Source organism: Haliaeetus albicilla, chromosome 11 (genome assembly GCF_947461875.1).
Source record: "Haliaeetus albicilla chromosome 11, bHalAlb1.1, whole genome shotgun sequence".
NCBI classification, from domain to species: Eukaryota; Metazoa; Chordata; class Aves; order Accipitriformes; family Accipitridae; genus Haliaeetus; species Haliaeetus albicilla.
The window spans coordinates 7177669-7195020 of NC_091493.1; the positions used below are offsets into that span (position 1 = coordinate 7177669).

At 37.5% G+C, this 17352-nt stretch overlaps 1 protein-coding gene across 4 annotated transcripts in view; it reads left to right on the forward strand.

Annotated features, from left to right (window-relative positions):
* The window catches only part of RTKN2 (rhotekin 2), a 208407-nt gene extending 191727 nt beyond the window's left edge, over positions 1-16680 (forward strand). For all 4 annotated transcript variants that reach the window (XM_069795977.1, XM_069795981.1, XM_069795980.1 and 1 more), the window contains 4 exons: positions 354-485; positions 7261-7426; positions 9366-9473; positions 10975-16680. In XM_069795977.1, the coding sequence (XP_069652078.1) occupies positions 354-485; positions 7261-7426; positions 9366-9473; positions 10975-11528 (960 nt within the window). In that variant the 3' untranslated portion in view covers positions 11529-16680. The remainder of the gene's footprint in view (positions 1-353; positions 486-7260; positions 7427-9365; positions 9474-10974) is intronic.
* The last annotated feature ends 672 nt before the right edge of the window (positions 16681-17352 follow it).

Below are 17352 nucleotides of genomic sequence, written 5' to 3' on the forward strand. Positions count from 1 at the left end.
TACTCTTTTTATTTCTCTTATTGTGTAATTACTGGAGCTAAAAAAGGTGTTTTCTTTCTTACAGTAGACACAAGTTCTAAATTTCATTCTGTGTGAACCAGCAGATTCTGTATTGTTAGTGTCACATGGCAATAAATCTGTGAAAACTGTAAAATGCCAAAAGATATTTAAAGTATTGCTAACATTTCAAAAATCAGTGACTCTGAATTGTTCTGCAGTAGAAGGTCTTTGTTTTAGGAAAGAATTCAGTGTGGCTAAGTTTTGATCACACAGGGCTGATCTGTGTATACCTTGTAATATGCTCTTAATTTGTAGTTTATGTTTGGCAATTTCTGACTACTTCTTCCCTTTAGCAATTGATAGGAAGTCTAACTAGCTGGAGGAGGCTGTATTGTGTACTAAGAGGTGGCAAGCTCTTTTGTTATTACTCACCAGAAGAAATTGAGGCTAAACTGGAGCCAGCATTGACAGTTTCCATCCACAAGGTAAAATTGGTTGTATAGGTTTTTTGGGGTTTGGGTTTTTTGTGTATTTTGGGGGAGGTTGTTTTTGTTTTAAGACATACCTACAGTCATTTGGGCTCTAAGCTGCTGGTATGCAGAATGCTTTATAGGTAGCATGTGGGTGGGATATGCTTCAGTGAAATTTGCAGTTACTGAATTTTTTAGCAAGGCCATTACGTTTCTTAGCTGTAGACTTAAGTTCCTTCTATTGCATTAGACTGGTTAACATAGAGGTAAAAAGGAGGAGGTTTTTCTTTAGGAAAACTGATAACTTGTTATATGACAGTTCCATAAGACAGCCCTTGGAAATTTATTGCTTACAGTCCCTTAGCAATGCTCTGGTAGACTTTTGTCCTCAGCAAGGCAGAATTTTAACAAAAGCTTTTTTGTTGTTGTGTGTTATTTGGCCACAGTCTTAATTAGAAAGAGAGCTGGAAAATTGTTCAAAATATTTTAGTGCCTTAAAATAAGCTACTTTTCTTAATACTGGTTTTGTACAGGGCACAGTAACTTTGGAAGTTCTGTTCTCTAGGATGGTTATTATTGCTGCTTTTCATACCCTGATTGGAAAGGCTGAGTTTAAAATATAAAGTTAAAAAGTTACTTACTATTTGGCTAAAGAAGCATAAAGTATTTAATCTGAAGTAATATTTAAGCGTTCGATTTAGGAATGTTATTGGAAGGACCTTCTAGAATGGCGAGCATTAGAGTGAACAGATGCTTTCAAAAATCGGTTTTGGTGCAGTCATCAAGAGTTAATATCACATAAGGATGAGCAGAGGAATTTAATGTTATTTGCAATTGACATAGCTGGATTTGTCTTACATAAGTAGACACATTTGGAAACTGTGTTAAGCACAGGTCGATCTGGATTCTGCTGCTGTACTACTGTGAACGCTTGATGCCAACGCTAATTCTGAAAGAAGGATTCCTCCTGTCCGGTTGCTTGTTCAGGCTGCTGTGTTGCTTTATGCCAGGGCAGGCATTAGGGCAGCTGACTGATGAATTGGACAAGGGAACTCATGTGGGTTAAAATTAGCTCATTTTGCGGGCAGGAGGAGGGTTGGCTTCAACTGCGGTTCCCTTTAATAAATTCTCTTATCCAGTTCACTACGTGGCTACACAAATGATTGTGTTGTACAAGAAAGGGTCTAGGCTACGACTGGGAATGCGTAACAACATAGAGTAATAAAGAACTCCTCCTTAGAACAGCAATATCAGCTTTTGGTGGCTTTAAAGGTTCTGGAAAATAGGACTGCATTCTCACCTAGGGTGAGACTTGTATATAAACCAAACATTTAAACAAGGTATAACAATATCACCTGTTTGTGTTAGGACTTCTCTTTTGATGTGCTAAGATTTAAATTGATTCCTTAATTAAAAACACCTTTCTGCCAGTGCCGTATCTTTTAACAAAGCCATTTTTTCTTCCAGTTTTTCATGCATTTACATTAAATAAATGTCTAGACTGTGATATATATTTCAGCAGGTTTACTTGCTTACCTCTTCAGTCACTTTTAATTGCACTAGTCAGCCTTTGCCATAATTCTGTTTTCCAGCTGTTCACAATATCAGTTAAGAAATGGTAAACTTCAGTAAATTATAGAATGGCTAAGTCCATATTCTAAAATGTGGCAGTAATATTTTTAAAATTTATCTATCAGGCTACCTTGTGTCTTTCCCTGGAGGTCTCTGATTTGGTCTATATCCTAGTTTTGCTTTTCCTTTTGAAATAACCATATTGTACCAAGGTATTTTGTTCCTCCAAGTTACCAGTACACTTAGAACCTAAAATTCAGCTTAATAAGCCTTTGCTGGGAGACCGTCCATACATTTGCAGGGTATCCTTAAAGCTAACACGTAGAAGGTACATAAATCATGTATCTTATACCATTTTACAGAAATGTCAGACTGCTGAAGAATATGACTGAATCCTTCTTCAATTTAAATTAAAACCAGAAAAAAATGGCAATTTAAAACACATTTGGATACTTTAGTACTTAAACAGTTTCTCTTGAAAATAACTTAATGCCTGCAGATATTTTTGATTCCTTTGTTATGAAATTTCTCTTATGGATTAAATGAAAGCAAACTAATCACATGGGTTTGTCTGTTGTTATAGAAACAGCAATTTCAAAATGAAAGTTGAGATTGAACATCAACTCTAGATGTTCAACTAAAATCTCTTCTGGTTGCCTATGTGGCATTTTCATTTGTAATGTGAAGCTGATCCTTTACAAGTAATTGAAAGATACTTTCTGAAAAGTAATGAAATCATCTGGATTTATGAGAAACTCTCTGGAAAATATTCACGCTGATAGCCTTATTTCCCATTCCCTTTGAATTGAGACTTGAAGAAGCTATTAAGACCAGTAAAGTCATTACTTCAACTTCAGATGACTTCACTGCTACTGCTGTTGAGCAAGAATGGTTCTGCAGTTCCTATTATGCAAGTGCTACTATTATTGTTCCAGCTAAATGCGATTATAACATATTATATTGCACAACTAAGTAGGAAAAGAGAAATTATATTTTCTGTAGCAAAGAAAATTTGCTGGAATCCAGTTTGAACAAGAAACATTCCTTATGGACCAGTTCCTGAAATTTTTTCAAGTTTTCTTTAGTTCGAAATGGATAATAAAGGTCTTGCCTACACCTGATAGCTTAGCGAATTGGTGCATATGCCAGCAGTTCACATTAGTTGCTCAGTATTTGGAATACATATTCTATTGTGTCCTGGTCATAGATTATAAAACTTTTTTTGTGCCATGTATGCCTGAAGCTTAAGGAATTCTGGGACATCACTTTAATGTAGGCCCGTGATTTTCTTCCTGGCATATGTTGCCAGTGCAGTCTTTGCTCTGGTGCCACGCAGTGCAGCAGGCCCAGAGCTATCTCCGTGTTCATGCTAATCGTTGAGGTGAACAGGATGAGTAACAACAAGTGTTTGCAGCCATGGGCTCAGGGTTTATAGACTGATTGCTAAACAGTGTAGCAGGAGTGAAAGGACAAAATCAAGCTGGCATTTTTGCAGACTCCTACCTTGAATGACAGTTCTTGTTGGAACATCTGTTCTAGGCTAGGTCAGGTAGAGAAATTTCTTGGAAAATGTAGCGATGGCTGCAGCAGCATAACTTCAAGGGAACCATGCAGTATTTCTAGGGAACCAGGGAGTTCACCGTTGGACTGGAGCAAAAGGGTATCGATAGGAGTTCTTGACTATGTGAACATTTAGGGAGGCAGCAATATCAGCAGTGTTCTCCATGTGCGTCAGGGAACTCCAGCAGTGGTGAAATGAGAGCAGACCTGAAAATATCTATGTTCTCTGTAGTAAGAACTTTGTCCCACTGGTTGATTTAGACAAGCCTTCATACATGTGAAAATATTTTGGAAAAGCAGACTAGTTAAGTGCCTCCAAATGTCTGGTATCTCACATCATGTTGCTCAATTTAGTCCTGCAATTGCTTGTAAGAGATTGTGGATGTGGGCAGGGAAAGCAGATATAATACCCAGATCCCACACGGTGGACCTTATAACACACATGCTCAAATTGAGTGGTTTGGAAACTATACTTTATGGCTCCCTGGTGCTCCACAGAATGCTGGCTGGTAATGTAATGCCATCTCCTTCTCCTGGTTTTTAGCTGCTGCGTTGCACTGAAGATAGCTAAAATGACATAGAAATCCTAATATTGCTTTTCCATATTATACTTACACATTATACTTACCATCCAATAGCCACAAGGATGTTACGTTAATACAAGTTCACAAAACAATGAAGATGAAAGGAGGAAATATTCGTAGCTGATCTGGTGAATTCAGTCTTGTGCATTAATGTGTTTGAAAGCCATAATTTTAAATTTAACCATATTTCCCTGCTTGCCTAAAACAGACCCCATGGAAATTATTAACATTACAGCAGAAACCAGCACATGAACAGAATATATTTTGTTTCCAGTGTTGTGTTGTTATTTCTTGGTTTATTTTTTGGTACTAAAAATATGAAGGAAGTTTGTTATATGTGATTTGGTTTCTTTGATCTTAAAATAGATACACAGAACTGGATCTTAGGTTATTCCGTATTTTTCTCAAGAACTGTAATTTGTTCTGTTGTCTTAAAATGATCTTTATAACCAGTGCTCCTCAGTGTGTTGGGATTGGTTAGCAAGAAAGTGTTGCACCTCAGCAATAAAAACCTTTTCTCTCTCTCTCTTTTTTCTTTTTTTTGGGGGGGGCTTGGTTTTGTTTTCTTTTTAGCTTGAAAGATGAGCTTTCTAGAGAGGTATTACAGGCAAAGAGATTTTTTGATTTTGGGGAAAAGTATAGAGGAAGATTTGTATTTATATTCCATTTAAAAAAAAAAAATCTATCATTTTCCCTTTTAGTCTTTCTCCACCTCCAAAAAAATAATCTTTTGCATATAGGACATAAAACTGGCTTCAGCTTCCCCGAAAGAGTCATCTGAGTTCAAGATTCAACTCAGTTTTTCCTATTCCAATCCACTGATATGATAGCTGTAGCAGAGTTGATTCAGTTGTCTATAAGACTACGAAAGGTTGAGCGTTGTTATAATGTGGTACCTTAAGATACTTTTCTTTGTTGTTGTTTTGGGGTTTTTTTGCGGGGGGAGGGGTTGGTGGTTGGGGGGGTGTTCTGGTTTGGTTTTGGGGGGTTTTTTTGTTAAGTGGAACTGGGCATGTAGTGTAATTCACCCAAGCTTGGTAAATTCCTCAGCCCATTACTATAATGGCATCCTGTATCACACCCTAAATATTCAAGCATCACATATAGATTGTTGCTTGAGGATTTATCTCCTTTGAATAATACCATAGCTGTGGGATAAAACCTGCAGCAAACATCATTAAATAAGCTTGTGTGTATGGTATGCGTGAAGTTCTTACCTGTCAAATGTTAATCTATTTGATTTAATTTTTTTGCTGGTATCTATGGTTACCTGAGTTAATGGGATATAGAGCACTTATGGATGAATTACTTCATCTCCTATTTTTAGACAGAAGAATTTAAATGAGCATATCTATCAGATATGCTACAAGCAGCTGTTGGTATTTCAAATGGTTACTTCAGTAATGCATTTAAAATCTGGGGAATGTTCTGTAGAATAATTTTTGTTTTTCTGAGTATCAGAACTAGGCTTATCCCCATGGGAGCCCATGCGTAAACTTAATTTCTGTAGGTGTATGTTTAACATCTTTAGCAGATGTTTGACATGTGGTTGAACTGTGTAAAAAGGAACATGGTTGATCTGTCCCCACTGTGTTTTGAGGAATGCCCCGAGGCCACCTTTGTGGTCAGATTCACTGTCCATCCAGACAGGAGATGTTCAAACACAACCCTGGCTGTGGTTGTTTGTCTTCCTTCAAAACCTGGGGCACTCCCCATGCCAGGGGACACCCTTACGCAGCAGGAGGGTGCTGCACGGTCTTAATGTTCGTTAGGCGGCCTCCTGTCCTGCCAGGCCCCGGGCTGGCCGGCCGTAGGGTGCTGGCCGTCTCCCTGGCATCAAAGCTCATTGTCCCATCAGGATCTGGGATTGTGCTGCTCTCCTGAGTATGCCAAAAACTCTTTTAAGAGCAGTGTTGTAATAAAGCCATTGCTTGTTCAGTCAGGTTGAACTGTATATGCAAAGATATTCCCAGGGTTTCTACTTTTACTTTTGTAAATAAAGTAATGTTAATTATTTTATTTTGTTCATCATGTTGTGAGGAGCAGCGAAGTTGACCAGTTGTGTTTTATCAGACTTTTACTAGAATCCTTTTTTACACGTGAAAAGAAATTTTTTTTTCACTCAGTTAGGGGTAAGTGCTTTTTTTTATTGTAGTAATGCCATAACAAAGAAACTGGATACTATGAAAATACCACTGGATCTAGTCTAGATGATAAAAATCAATTGAACTATGTCCCTGAACAGAAGGGGAAACCCTGGCTTGTAACAGTGCTGCTGAGTAATCCGAGAGCCTTTCTACCATTAGCTGAAGAAATTTGACAGACTTGCGATATACTACTACATATATTTTTAAGTATTTCTGTGTAGCTCTCCCTAATTAAGGCAAAACTAAATTGTCTATTTTTAAATGACAAATAGGATTTTTTTTTTTTATTAGAGCAAAATGTTTTTTCATGCTGGAAATTTGTTCTAGCAGAACTGTATGGGTAACTGCTACAAATGCTTCTTTAAATGTGGTCTAGATAAGTTTTTTTTTAAATTTCCTGTCACTATAGTGTTAGCCCTGAATGTCATGACTCACTGAGATGAACATAAAATAGGTACAAGTTTAGAATACATTGCATAAACTATGGCCCACAGAAGTACGGTAGGAGACCTAAATAGTAGTGGCACAATGTGGTTGTCCAGCTGAAGAGTTCACAGAAAAGGAGCTACTTGCTCTTATTTTAGATTATTCACTAAACTACTGTGGAGAAGAACGAGCAGTGTGAGATGAGCTGGTGAAGGCAGAGGGAGGGGAAATATAGAACATACATTCTGTAATTCAGAACTAAGCTGCAACAATTGTGCTCCATTCCCTTATTTTTCATATTTTATGCCATTTTAATAGTTTTATGAGAAAATATTTTTATAAGCAGTTCTTGACATTAGTTTCTTTTTTTTTTTTAAATTGAAAATTAATCTGGATTAGATAAAAAGCCAAATGATACCTCCCTTACACTGTCATTGGCCATAGGGTGATACCAGTGTGGAGCTGAAGCAATAACTCATTACCACAGTTTGTTGTTCCTAGGAAACCAGAATTCGAGCTGTGGATAAGGACTCCAAGAGAAGAACTAATAACTTCTCTGTTATCAACCTCGTGTCTGGAGAGGCTGTGACTCAACTTTTTGCTACTGACAGTAGGGACGAACTTCATAAGTGGATGGAGGCTTTCTGGCAGCATTTTTATGATCTGAGTAAGTAAGCAGGCAGTGCTGGCAGCGTGCCCTCCAAGTGGGGCGTTATGTAACATCAAAAGGATCTTTGAACAATTTGAATTGGAATTGCCTCATAAGCCTTTGTTTGCAACGATGAGAAGAAAAATGTTCTTTGGGGTAATACTGGGTGGTGGTCTAAGCCATTGGAAGGCAAATATTTGACTGAACCGAAGTCCACATGTTCAGTCTGTGTTTTTGCAGGAAACCAGAAGCAGAATATATCCATCAATCTCAAAAGAACTTGGTCTCTTTTAGCAGTGTTCTAGATAATTTTTTTAAGGACTGCTAAATTCTTGCAATCTCTTCCTCCACTGTAGCAGGAAGAGTCCACCTCTGCCTGGGCATCCTACCAGTGGTGTGTTGGTTTCGTGAGATTGTGCAAGTATGAAACCTTTGGGCGTGGAAGCCTTAGTGGGAAGTGGTGAGGACGCTGGGTTCATTTGGGGCCTTGGCTAGGATGCAGATTTAGCCAGCCCTTGCAAGTAGGCAGATGTATATGGGATTTCCTTGCTCAGCAGTATTATGGATGGATTAAATTGCAATTTGTTGCAATAGGGATTACTTGATTCTCTTGGTAATTCTAAAGTTTTGGTCCCCCTTGTCACATGGGAATATGCTCACCTAGCCACACTCCAATCCAGTCATGCAAATACATGCTGCTTACTTGAACCTGGTAAAAGCTGTACCTGAGGCTTTGTAACAGATGATATAAATGAGATGATAAAGTGATACCCTGATCCTTTGACTAACCTCTGGAACACCACTGTTCTTACATGAGAGAAGAAACTCATTTATTGGTGTAAAACAGTGAAATGTTATTGAAATAGTATACTGTGTCACTTGTTTAACACCAAATATTTATTATAAGAATTATATAGATTAATTCATCTTTTTCCTCTGCTTTAATAGTTTGACTCACAGGTTTATTAAGAGTGGAGAGCAACTGTCAGTTATTATGCTGTCATTGACAAGGTATAGTTGGTTCCTGATAGTCATTTTTATCAGGTCAGAAACAGAACCAGGTCAATTAATGAAATAACAGTCTTTAGTCAGAGGCTACACCAATAAAATCAGTGAATTAAGGTTGTGGAAACTCAGTATTGTAGTTTGTATTTCTAGTCCTTTCTAGCTCTGATTTACAATGAGAAACAGCTCTATCAATTAAAGAAACACACCAAGCAAAAACTAGGGCATCCTCTTTAAATTAGCTGTAGAGTGGGGTAAGAGAACTACTTCTTATTCATTATAGATAGAATACCCATGGATTTTTGAGACATTTTCCTTAGGTTCAGAAAAAATGGGTCACTTGGCATTTAAATGCCTTTTTTCTTCCCTGGTTCTAAAATTCTCTTAAAATTAATGTGCTCAGAAAACTTGGAATGATTGGTATGAACAAAGTAATTTTACTGTGTCTTGTTTTCCTTAAGGTCAAAATCTATTAATAGAAAAAGAGGTTTCCTTGTCTGCTAACGGATAAAAGGCAAGTTATCCTCTATTAAAGACAGAAGGTTCCTTTACTGTAACATTGTAACATAGTTGTATAACATCCAGCTTGCAGTATATTGGAGGTTGTGCCTGACAACTTCATGAAGCTTCCCTAACCTTAAATTTTTTTTTTTTTTTCTGATGAATTTATCCTGTATTTGGGGATTTGAAGGCAAATTATGATATTTAACCTTCATAGTATAACAGTACTGCTGGGATGCTTAAATTAAAAGTAGTAGCTTATGTTGTTTGTGCTAAGAGAATGAGTACAGACTTGAAAATACAAATGCACCCTGAGCATGCCTCTAAACAAAAGTAAATGCTTAGTGCTTAGCATTGCTTTGGAGATAGTTTCCTAACACAGCCTAATAACTTCAATTTTTTTCAAGCTGAAGTGTTTAAGTTCCAGTCATTGTTCTCTTTTCTCTCTCAGGCCAGTGGAAACATTGTTGTGAAGAACTTATGAAAATTGAGATTATGTCACCACGGAAACCACCTTTGTTCTTGACAAAAGAAGCGACCTCCGTCTACCATGATATGAGTAAGTGGGATTTGTCTTTACAAGTTGCAGGGTAACAGAAACAACATTGTCTGTATTCAGATGGCTTCTGGTGTTGATGTTGTAACACTGAGTTTTTCAAGGACAATTCAGACAATGAAAGAGCAACATAATTGCATACCAAGGAGTTCATATTAAATCTGAATTTATAATAGCACAAATAATGAATACATTTTTATACCTTGAGCCAAAAAATCTGCAATCTGTAACTAAGGAGCCCTGAACGCATTCAAAAAAAGCTGTCACTAGAAATAAACACTCATCATAAGAATAGTATACAGCTCAGAAAATGTAAAGGTAAAATAGTCCAGTCTGCAAACCAATAATATCTTTAACGAGTCGCATGAAATTAATTTGCTGTTCTTAAAGCTATTTAAAGGCTTACCTAACATAACTTGCCAAATTGTTTGGTCTTTGGTAATGATGTTGAAAAATATGCTTGGAAAATCTAGCTAGCATGTGTTTGAGACCTGTATTTTTACAGAGCAAAATGGTATGCAGCAGGATTATTTTAATAGTTTCATTACAGAAATAATATTTACAAACTAGAAAAAGTAGGTCACTTTGTTTTAATGGATCCGATGCAGTATTGGCTGAGACACACTGTACAACTATAAATGCCTGACTGCTTGCTGCTTGAGATTGGAACTGTGAAGATGCTCAAAATGCCATGTGGGTCATTGAGTTACCATGCATCAGAGCACTGAACAGTCAAGAGAGTCCTATCTGAGCTACGAATGCAGAGCAGAAAGCCAGTAAATCAACTATGTAGAAGTTTTACGAAGGTAACATGGTAGCATAATTCTACTGATACTCAAGTACATCAGTGAGGAGCAGAACACAAACTCTGTTTCATTCGTAATATACCATTTTTTTCCCCTGCTTATTTATAGTATTCATAGGTAAAACCCCGTGTTTAAAAATGTGTTGAAAATCATTAACGTGTGGCCTGCAATCGAAAAGATATTGCTGCAGTTTGAGGCTAGTATTACTGCAGTATACATAGAAAACTCAATATGAGGGATAAGAAATGGGGCAAGACAGTCTTAAAGCACATAAAGAAAAATGATATATGTAAAGATGTCCCATTTTCTGCAGGCTGGAAGCACAAGAATATTTAGTCATAGACATTTTCATGGGCCTTCTGTGAAACGAAATTTTCAAAGCACTATACAACAAAATATGTTTAATATCTAATACATATAGGTTTCCTAGTAGTACATTATTTTTTTCTACTTTTATATGGAAAGAAATATTAATGCCAGCTGTCACGAAAACAGTTCCCTCCTGTCACCTCAGTTCTCTCTTTGAAAGCATACGTAATCTTTTCCATTTCATCCATTAATACTGTTAATAGTAGTCCAGACTTCATGAGATATAGTTAATACAGTTTTGTATTTGGAATAGCAGTAACATAATAGGTAGCAGTAAAATCATTGGTAGCATTTTAATCTGAGTTAATTGCCGTCCCTTAAAATTACAGGCATTGATTCTCCAGTGAAACATGAGGGCTTAGCTGATATCATACAAAGAAAAATCGAAGAGAGTGATGGCAAGTTCCTGCTTGGCCAGCAAAAAGAGTCTGCGTCTTCCCTATGGGCTTCACTATTTGATGGGTCTCATGAGATGGTTGTTCAGAAGAACATGCATCTGGGCCCAAAAAGAGATACTACAAGTCCTAATGATAGCAGAAGAAAGAAAAGAAGAGCTCCACCTCCACCCTCTGATAAGTCACCCTACAGTACAAAAGCACAGGTGAACACAGAGCAATTGGGCAAGGAAAACTGGGAGAAGTCTGACCACACATCTGCTAGTAGTTCTTCCTTTGATTCAGTGTTATCTACAAAAATGCAGCAGTTGCAGACACCCATTGCTGCTCCTCGCAAAATTGGTCCTTATAGAAAAAGCAGTTCAGCTGGCCACAGGAATCCCATTTCATTGGTTAACAAGACCGAGTCTGAAACCAAACTGGTACCAACCCCTAGACAGAAGTGCATCACAGAAATGCTAGACCCTAGATCATGGTTGCAGCTATAGACATCATAATTAAATTAGAGCCGTCCCTGGAATTTTAAGTTTCTCAGTCTTCTACTATAACTCTTGAGTAAAAATAGATTTTAGTATATAGCTTGTAAGTATTGAGGCTAAAGTTTTATTTTCCTTTAGCCAGGGCATTACTACTAGCTGCAGTCTCAGCTGTGTACTCATTATCGCTAACATCTAAATCATTGTACTAGTAACAGGAAGAGTTATCTCTATCTGAAATAACGGTGCTACTTCTGAAAAGAGCGGTTCAGTACTTTCCCCTTGAAAAAACAGGAGGGTTCAGGGTAACTCAGTGTCCCTGCAGCAGGGATGTTACCATTGCCTTCTATCAGTCCCTCAGCTTAGCCCATCTGCAGCTCCTCAGACTACTTCAAGTGGGATTTTCACACACATTCATCGCAGATCTTGCAAAGCTGATTTTCTTGGGCTCCATGCTTTGCTTCACCTAAAATATTCTTATCTCTCCCTCACTGTTTGGGAACCACTGCATATAAGATAATGTACTATGAAAAGTTATTGTGCTCTCCTGAACGGCTCTATAATTCCGTATGAATTTCAGAAGCAGTACTATCAATTTAGTGTGGGATCTCCTAAGTTCCTACGGGTGCATGTGCTGTCCGAATGGACCAGGATTATCTGTGTGTGAACAAGAATGTGATCCATCACTGCTGCTTATTTCAGACTAACACGAACTTTTAAAAGCAGTACTCTGTATGAACACCTATTCAGGATTTCATTTTTATGTCTGTTTTTTTCTGACAAGTGGGGTTCTGTAGCATAGCTTCTCCTTTATGGAGCTTCTCAGCTGTTCCTGGTAGGTAGCTGTGTTGTAAACGCGGCAGTGTTACTGGTAAACAAATAGGGTTTTTTTCACCACTCATTCTTAATAGCAGAGAATATAGCAGAGAATAAGTACTTCAGGTGAAAATATTGAACTTTGATATTCTTCCATGAGGCTGTTCACCATTTTTGTAAGAAGCATGGGTTGTTAGGGTTCCTGTGGCACCTGCAAAACGTTTATTTCATACGGAAAAGATTCTGTTCTCCTGGATCCACAGCTTAAATATCCAAGAGCAAAGGTCTGCTTGCAGATCTCCCTCTAGAGCCTTGGTATTCAGACCTGTGTTGAGAAAGTCATATCAGCAACTGTATACATACAGTTCATTGATTTTTCTTTTTTCTTTTTTTTTTTTTTTTTTCCTAAAGTGCGGATGGCTTTGGGAGCTTTACCATTTCTCCAGAAGATACTGTGTGCATGGTTGATTTGTTTGTTTTATCTGTTTTTTGTCTTCTGCTAAGCTCTTGGCTGCACAGCTGTAAAGGTATCTGCTGAATTCCCTCAGTAGTTCATTGGCTGTTTGGGATGGGGTTTGAGAGGCAGGTTTCATTTACAAATCCTTTCGCAGGATTAGAGCCCTTCGCTTCTAGAATGTCCTTGTTCATTCTTCATTTAATCACATTCCATTTTCCCTCTGAAACAACCATAATCATTCTTACAGTAAATCATGCTGTTACTTAAGTGGATGGTTTGTGAATGGTTTATAAATAGGAACAGAAAAACTGAAGAACAACTACATGATTATGTAAATCAGACACAGTCGACTAAGTGGACTGTGCAACTCTGAACAAGAAATAGGAAAAATAAACAGGGGCGGGGGGGGGATGCATATTTTCCAAAATGCAGCTGCAGTTTATTTAGCTTTAAATCTAGCCTTAAATGTTACTGTGCTCTGGAAAGAAAGAATACCTTTTTCTTGGTAACCCCCTTCCATTTCATTGTTATTTATAAGCTTTATTTTGAAATATATATAAGGCAAGAAGGCACCATAATGAGGATTTATTTTTAAATTCAACAGGCCATTGAATTTCAACGAGCAGTTTCGCTATTAAATTCAGTGGCTTTGTTTTGAACTGAACATACATATTTTAGGAAGGCATTTAATATTAATTTAAAGTCTTCAAGTGATGAGAATTCACTCATACCTCCTGTTGCAATAGTTAATTATGCCAGGTACATTTTTCACTTGATTTTCTATTTGCATTTCTAGCTCCACCTTAAGTTATTTTGGTCTTTTTATGCATTTGATTGCTTATATTGATCTCTGTAGTATCAGCTTTTCTAATTGCTTGTGTGTAGTTATAAATCATGATTATGTCCCTTTTAACCTTTTCTCTGATGAGATGTACTGAATTCCTTAACTTTCTTATGGCAATGAATGATATCAAAGACTAATTAATCTTCATGATGTTCTCTGTGCTTCTCATGTATTGAAATTTTTAAGTGTGACATCTGAATTAGATGCCACATGTCAACAGTGATCCATTAGGACTCTACAGAGACATAACATGATCCTCTTACTCTGATTAATACCTTCCTCCCCTCTTTCCTCAAAAATTGTATTATCCTTTTTTTGTGGAAGCATTGCCTTGGATGCTGAATTTGATGGCTCAAGTCCTCTTCGGAGTCTTTTTCAAGAATGCGGTACATCATCCTCTTATTATCCTACCTTATTTTTTCTTAGAAATATACACTGTATTTTACCAGCATTAAAATACTGCTCATGACGTGATCCAGATTGCTCTGTGTAAGTGACCTGTCCTCATTCTTTACTACTCCAGCAGTCTGCATGTCCTTTGCAAATTTATTGCAAGTGATTTTTACAGTTTCTTTCAGATCATTGATTTTTAAAATTGAATGCAAGGCAAGGTTTGTAGAGAGAGGTGATAAGTTTTTATTACATCAGTGACATGGGTAGGGGGTGGGGAAAAGCAAACAGACAGGCCATTGAGTTTGTGTCCCTTTTTTGCCAGAGCCTTTAAAAAAATTTAATAAGATGGAAAACAACTACCCTTCTTGCTGATTCCCTCTTAATACTGCATTTTGAAATTAGTTTTGTCTTCAACATAGCATTCCATATAGATTGGATCTAGTACTGATATTTTAAAGAAAATAACATGTTCATCTGGTTTTCAGTAGGTGACTTAGGGTTCTTACAGGTAACACCTCAGTGCAGCTGTCTTTGCAAGCCGAGCTTACTACATCAAAGAGTAAAATGCATCCTGTTGTTCAAGACCTATTCTTCATGAAGCTGTGTTGATTGACATTTTATATCTATCCTTAGACTCATATGAGCCAGTTCACTATATTGCCCTCATCACTAGACCCTTAATTGCCCTGATCATCCTGCTTCAGAACAGTAGTGTTGTTCTTACGGTCCTGTGAAATGTCATGGCAGTGTTGAGACTTGTTTAACTAATTGCACATTTAGGCTCCTACAGCTGGAAGGACTTCTGCTACCAAATGTAGTTGCTGTTCTTTTAAACAACCACTATATAATCCCTATTATGAAGCATCAGTTGACTTCAAGTTTTAGTATTTATTGTTACGTAGTCTTTTTTTTTCTTCCCCCTTCTGTATTGCCATTTATTATTGCCTTTGCATCTTCTGTTAAGCAAGTTGGTTTAACTGATAAAAACTGCGGGCTACGAGCAAATGCTGATCTTAGCTATACAGTAAAGTCAGTTGTAGGAAATACATTTGTACTCAGCTTTTGTCTACGCAAGAGAACATAAATATTAGGAATAAAAACAGAGCACAATTTTAGGACTATAATTAGAAGATATATCTGTGAGGAAAATGGACATTCTTTGGCTTTTCCGTATAGCGACAAATTGTAATACTTTATGACTTTATTACTTATTACTTTATTACTTATCATTGCATAGGCTTGTTCAGAAATTAGAACTCTTCCTTTGTTTCTTTTCCTCAAGTTTTCCTGACTGTAATGAGGATGAATATTCAAAACAGGAATTAAGACCAATAAATTGCTTGTACCCAAGCACTCTAATAGGGGGAAGCCAGCTACATCACAGTGTGGTACAGTAACGTTTTAGACTTTGCACTGATTCACTTCCCAGGCTGTGTGGTTTTAAGGACGTGGCCCACGGTGGTCGCTGAAGCCCGTCCGTTGGTAGTGTGTGGGGCTGAGGAGCTGTTAGCTTTTGTCCTTCAAAGTGGATGCAGGGGAGGAGTCTAGAGGCAGAGAGGTGGAAGGCAGCCTGTTCCTTACGGGCCATGGTGGAAACCGTTTAACTGCTGCTTCTGGGCACTAAAAGAGAATGTACCCATTAAGCCATCTTATCAGTTGCATTCAATCATGAGGGTGCTTTAATTGCATGACTCAGAATATCAGTGATCAAAACCCAAAAGTCATTTGATTAGCATCTAAAAACCATGCTGAAATAAGAAATATTTCACAAAGGCACAGGTCACGTTAGCCAGCCTCCAGCTGCGATGAAGCTTGGAAGACAGCAGGAGGCCTGTGGCTTCTCCCAGCCCTTGCGTCCCGTTGCCCCATGTTCACATTTGTGCAGGCAAGTCAGTGTGCTGCTGCCTGGCAGTGGAGTCCATAGAAAAACAATAGGTGTTCAGAGACACTGCACCCAGAATGAACAGCTCTAACTACGCAGTGTAGCACCGTGAAGACACTGGTGGCACCTTATACTGCTGAACTATATGTGTGATTAGGTACTTTTCTGAGGAATGTGTCAGGCCCGCTCTCAAAATTGTACCTGCTTGTTTGCTGCTGGAATGAATTAACTGCTGCTTAAAAGCAGAATTAAGTAGCACGATTGCTGTCTTGAAGTCGGGCAGAGACAATAGTCAACCTGAACTCTTCTTTTCTGAAGTACAACTTGAAAGCAAGTCCAAACTCGAATATAAATTTCACAAAACATGAACAACTTTTGAAATGTTGACTGAACAAAGACCTAATTTAGTAACTTTTTATATACTTAATGTTTTCAGCTGTTCACTTGGTCTTGGAATGGTAGACGGTACCTTTTGCAATTTTAAAGACATTAGCTTAAAATGTTTACATTTTTACTAGTATTGCGATTTTATGTTTTTTTCTATGGTAGTTATATTAATAGTTATTTTATGGTGGTTTGTACATATTTGGAAATACTGTCCTAGTATTCAGAGTTGATTTATAATTAGTGTAGATTACCGTAATAGAAAAATGCATATTTGGATACTAATGTATTGTGAAATGTTAGAACAGAAATCTTCCTTTTTTGCTGCTAACATAATGTATTTCTGTTAAAATATGCAAGTGAAATTAAAAATGTTTCTAGAGTAAAAGGGTTTTGGTGTAATTTTCTTCAATCTAGAACTACATTAAGCTTTACTCCAGTTTATAAACCATGGGTGATGGCTGCATTAAAATCAGAGAACTTATGGGTAGCTACTTTTCTACTGGGCCTGCTGAATGTACCCTCTAGGCTCTTACTGACAGTAGCAAACAGTATTGGCCTCAGTTTTCTGAGCTGGAGGAAGGGAGAAAAAAACCCACATTTGGCAGCTAGTGTTGATTGCTTGGCTAGTTGTCCAATATATCCAACAGATCTCTGTGTGAATACATGACGTTAGAAATGTTATGAGATGCACTTTGTTTCCACAAATGTGCCAAAATGTTTTGGTTTAGGTGCTATCTTACTTCTCTCATAGTCTTGCAAGAAAACGTGTCATGAAGCAGATTTACATCATTCCATCTGCTTTGTAAGGTGACTTCATAAATGAGCCACTGACCCTACTAGTACCATCCATTAATTTATTTCTTTCATAGGCAGTCTTGTGCTGAAGGGGAGCTCCTGTTTGCCTCACCGGTTAGAGCTTGGTGTAGCGCTGCTGATTTAAAGCTAACTGTGCCACTCGAGTAAAGTGTGTAATAAACGTAGAGGGAATTGTTAGACATTTTACTTTTAGAATATCTGACTGATTTAAGAGTCCATGAAAAAAACAAAGTGTGATTGA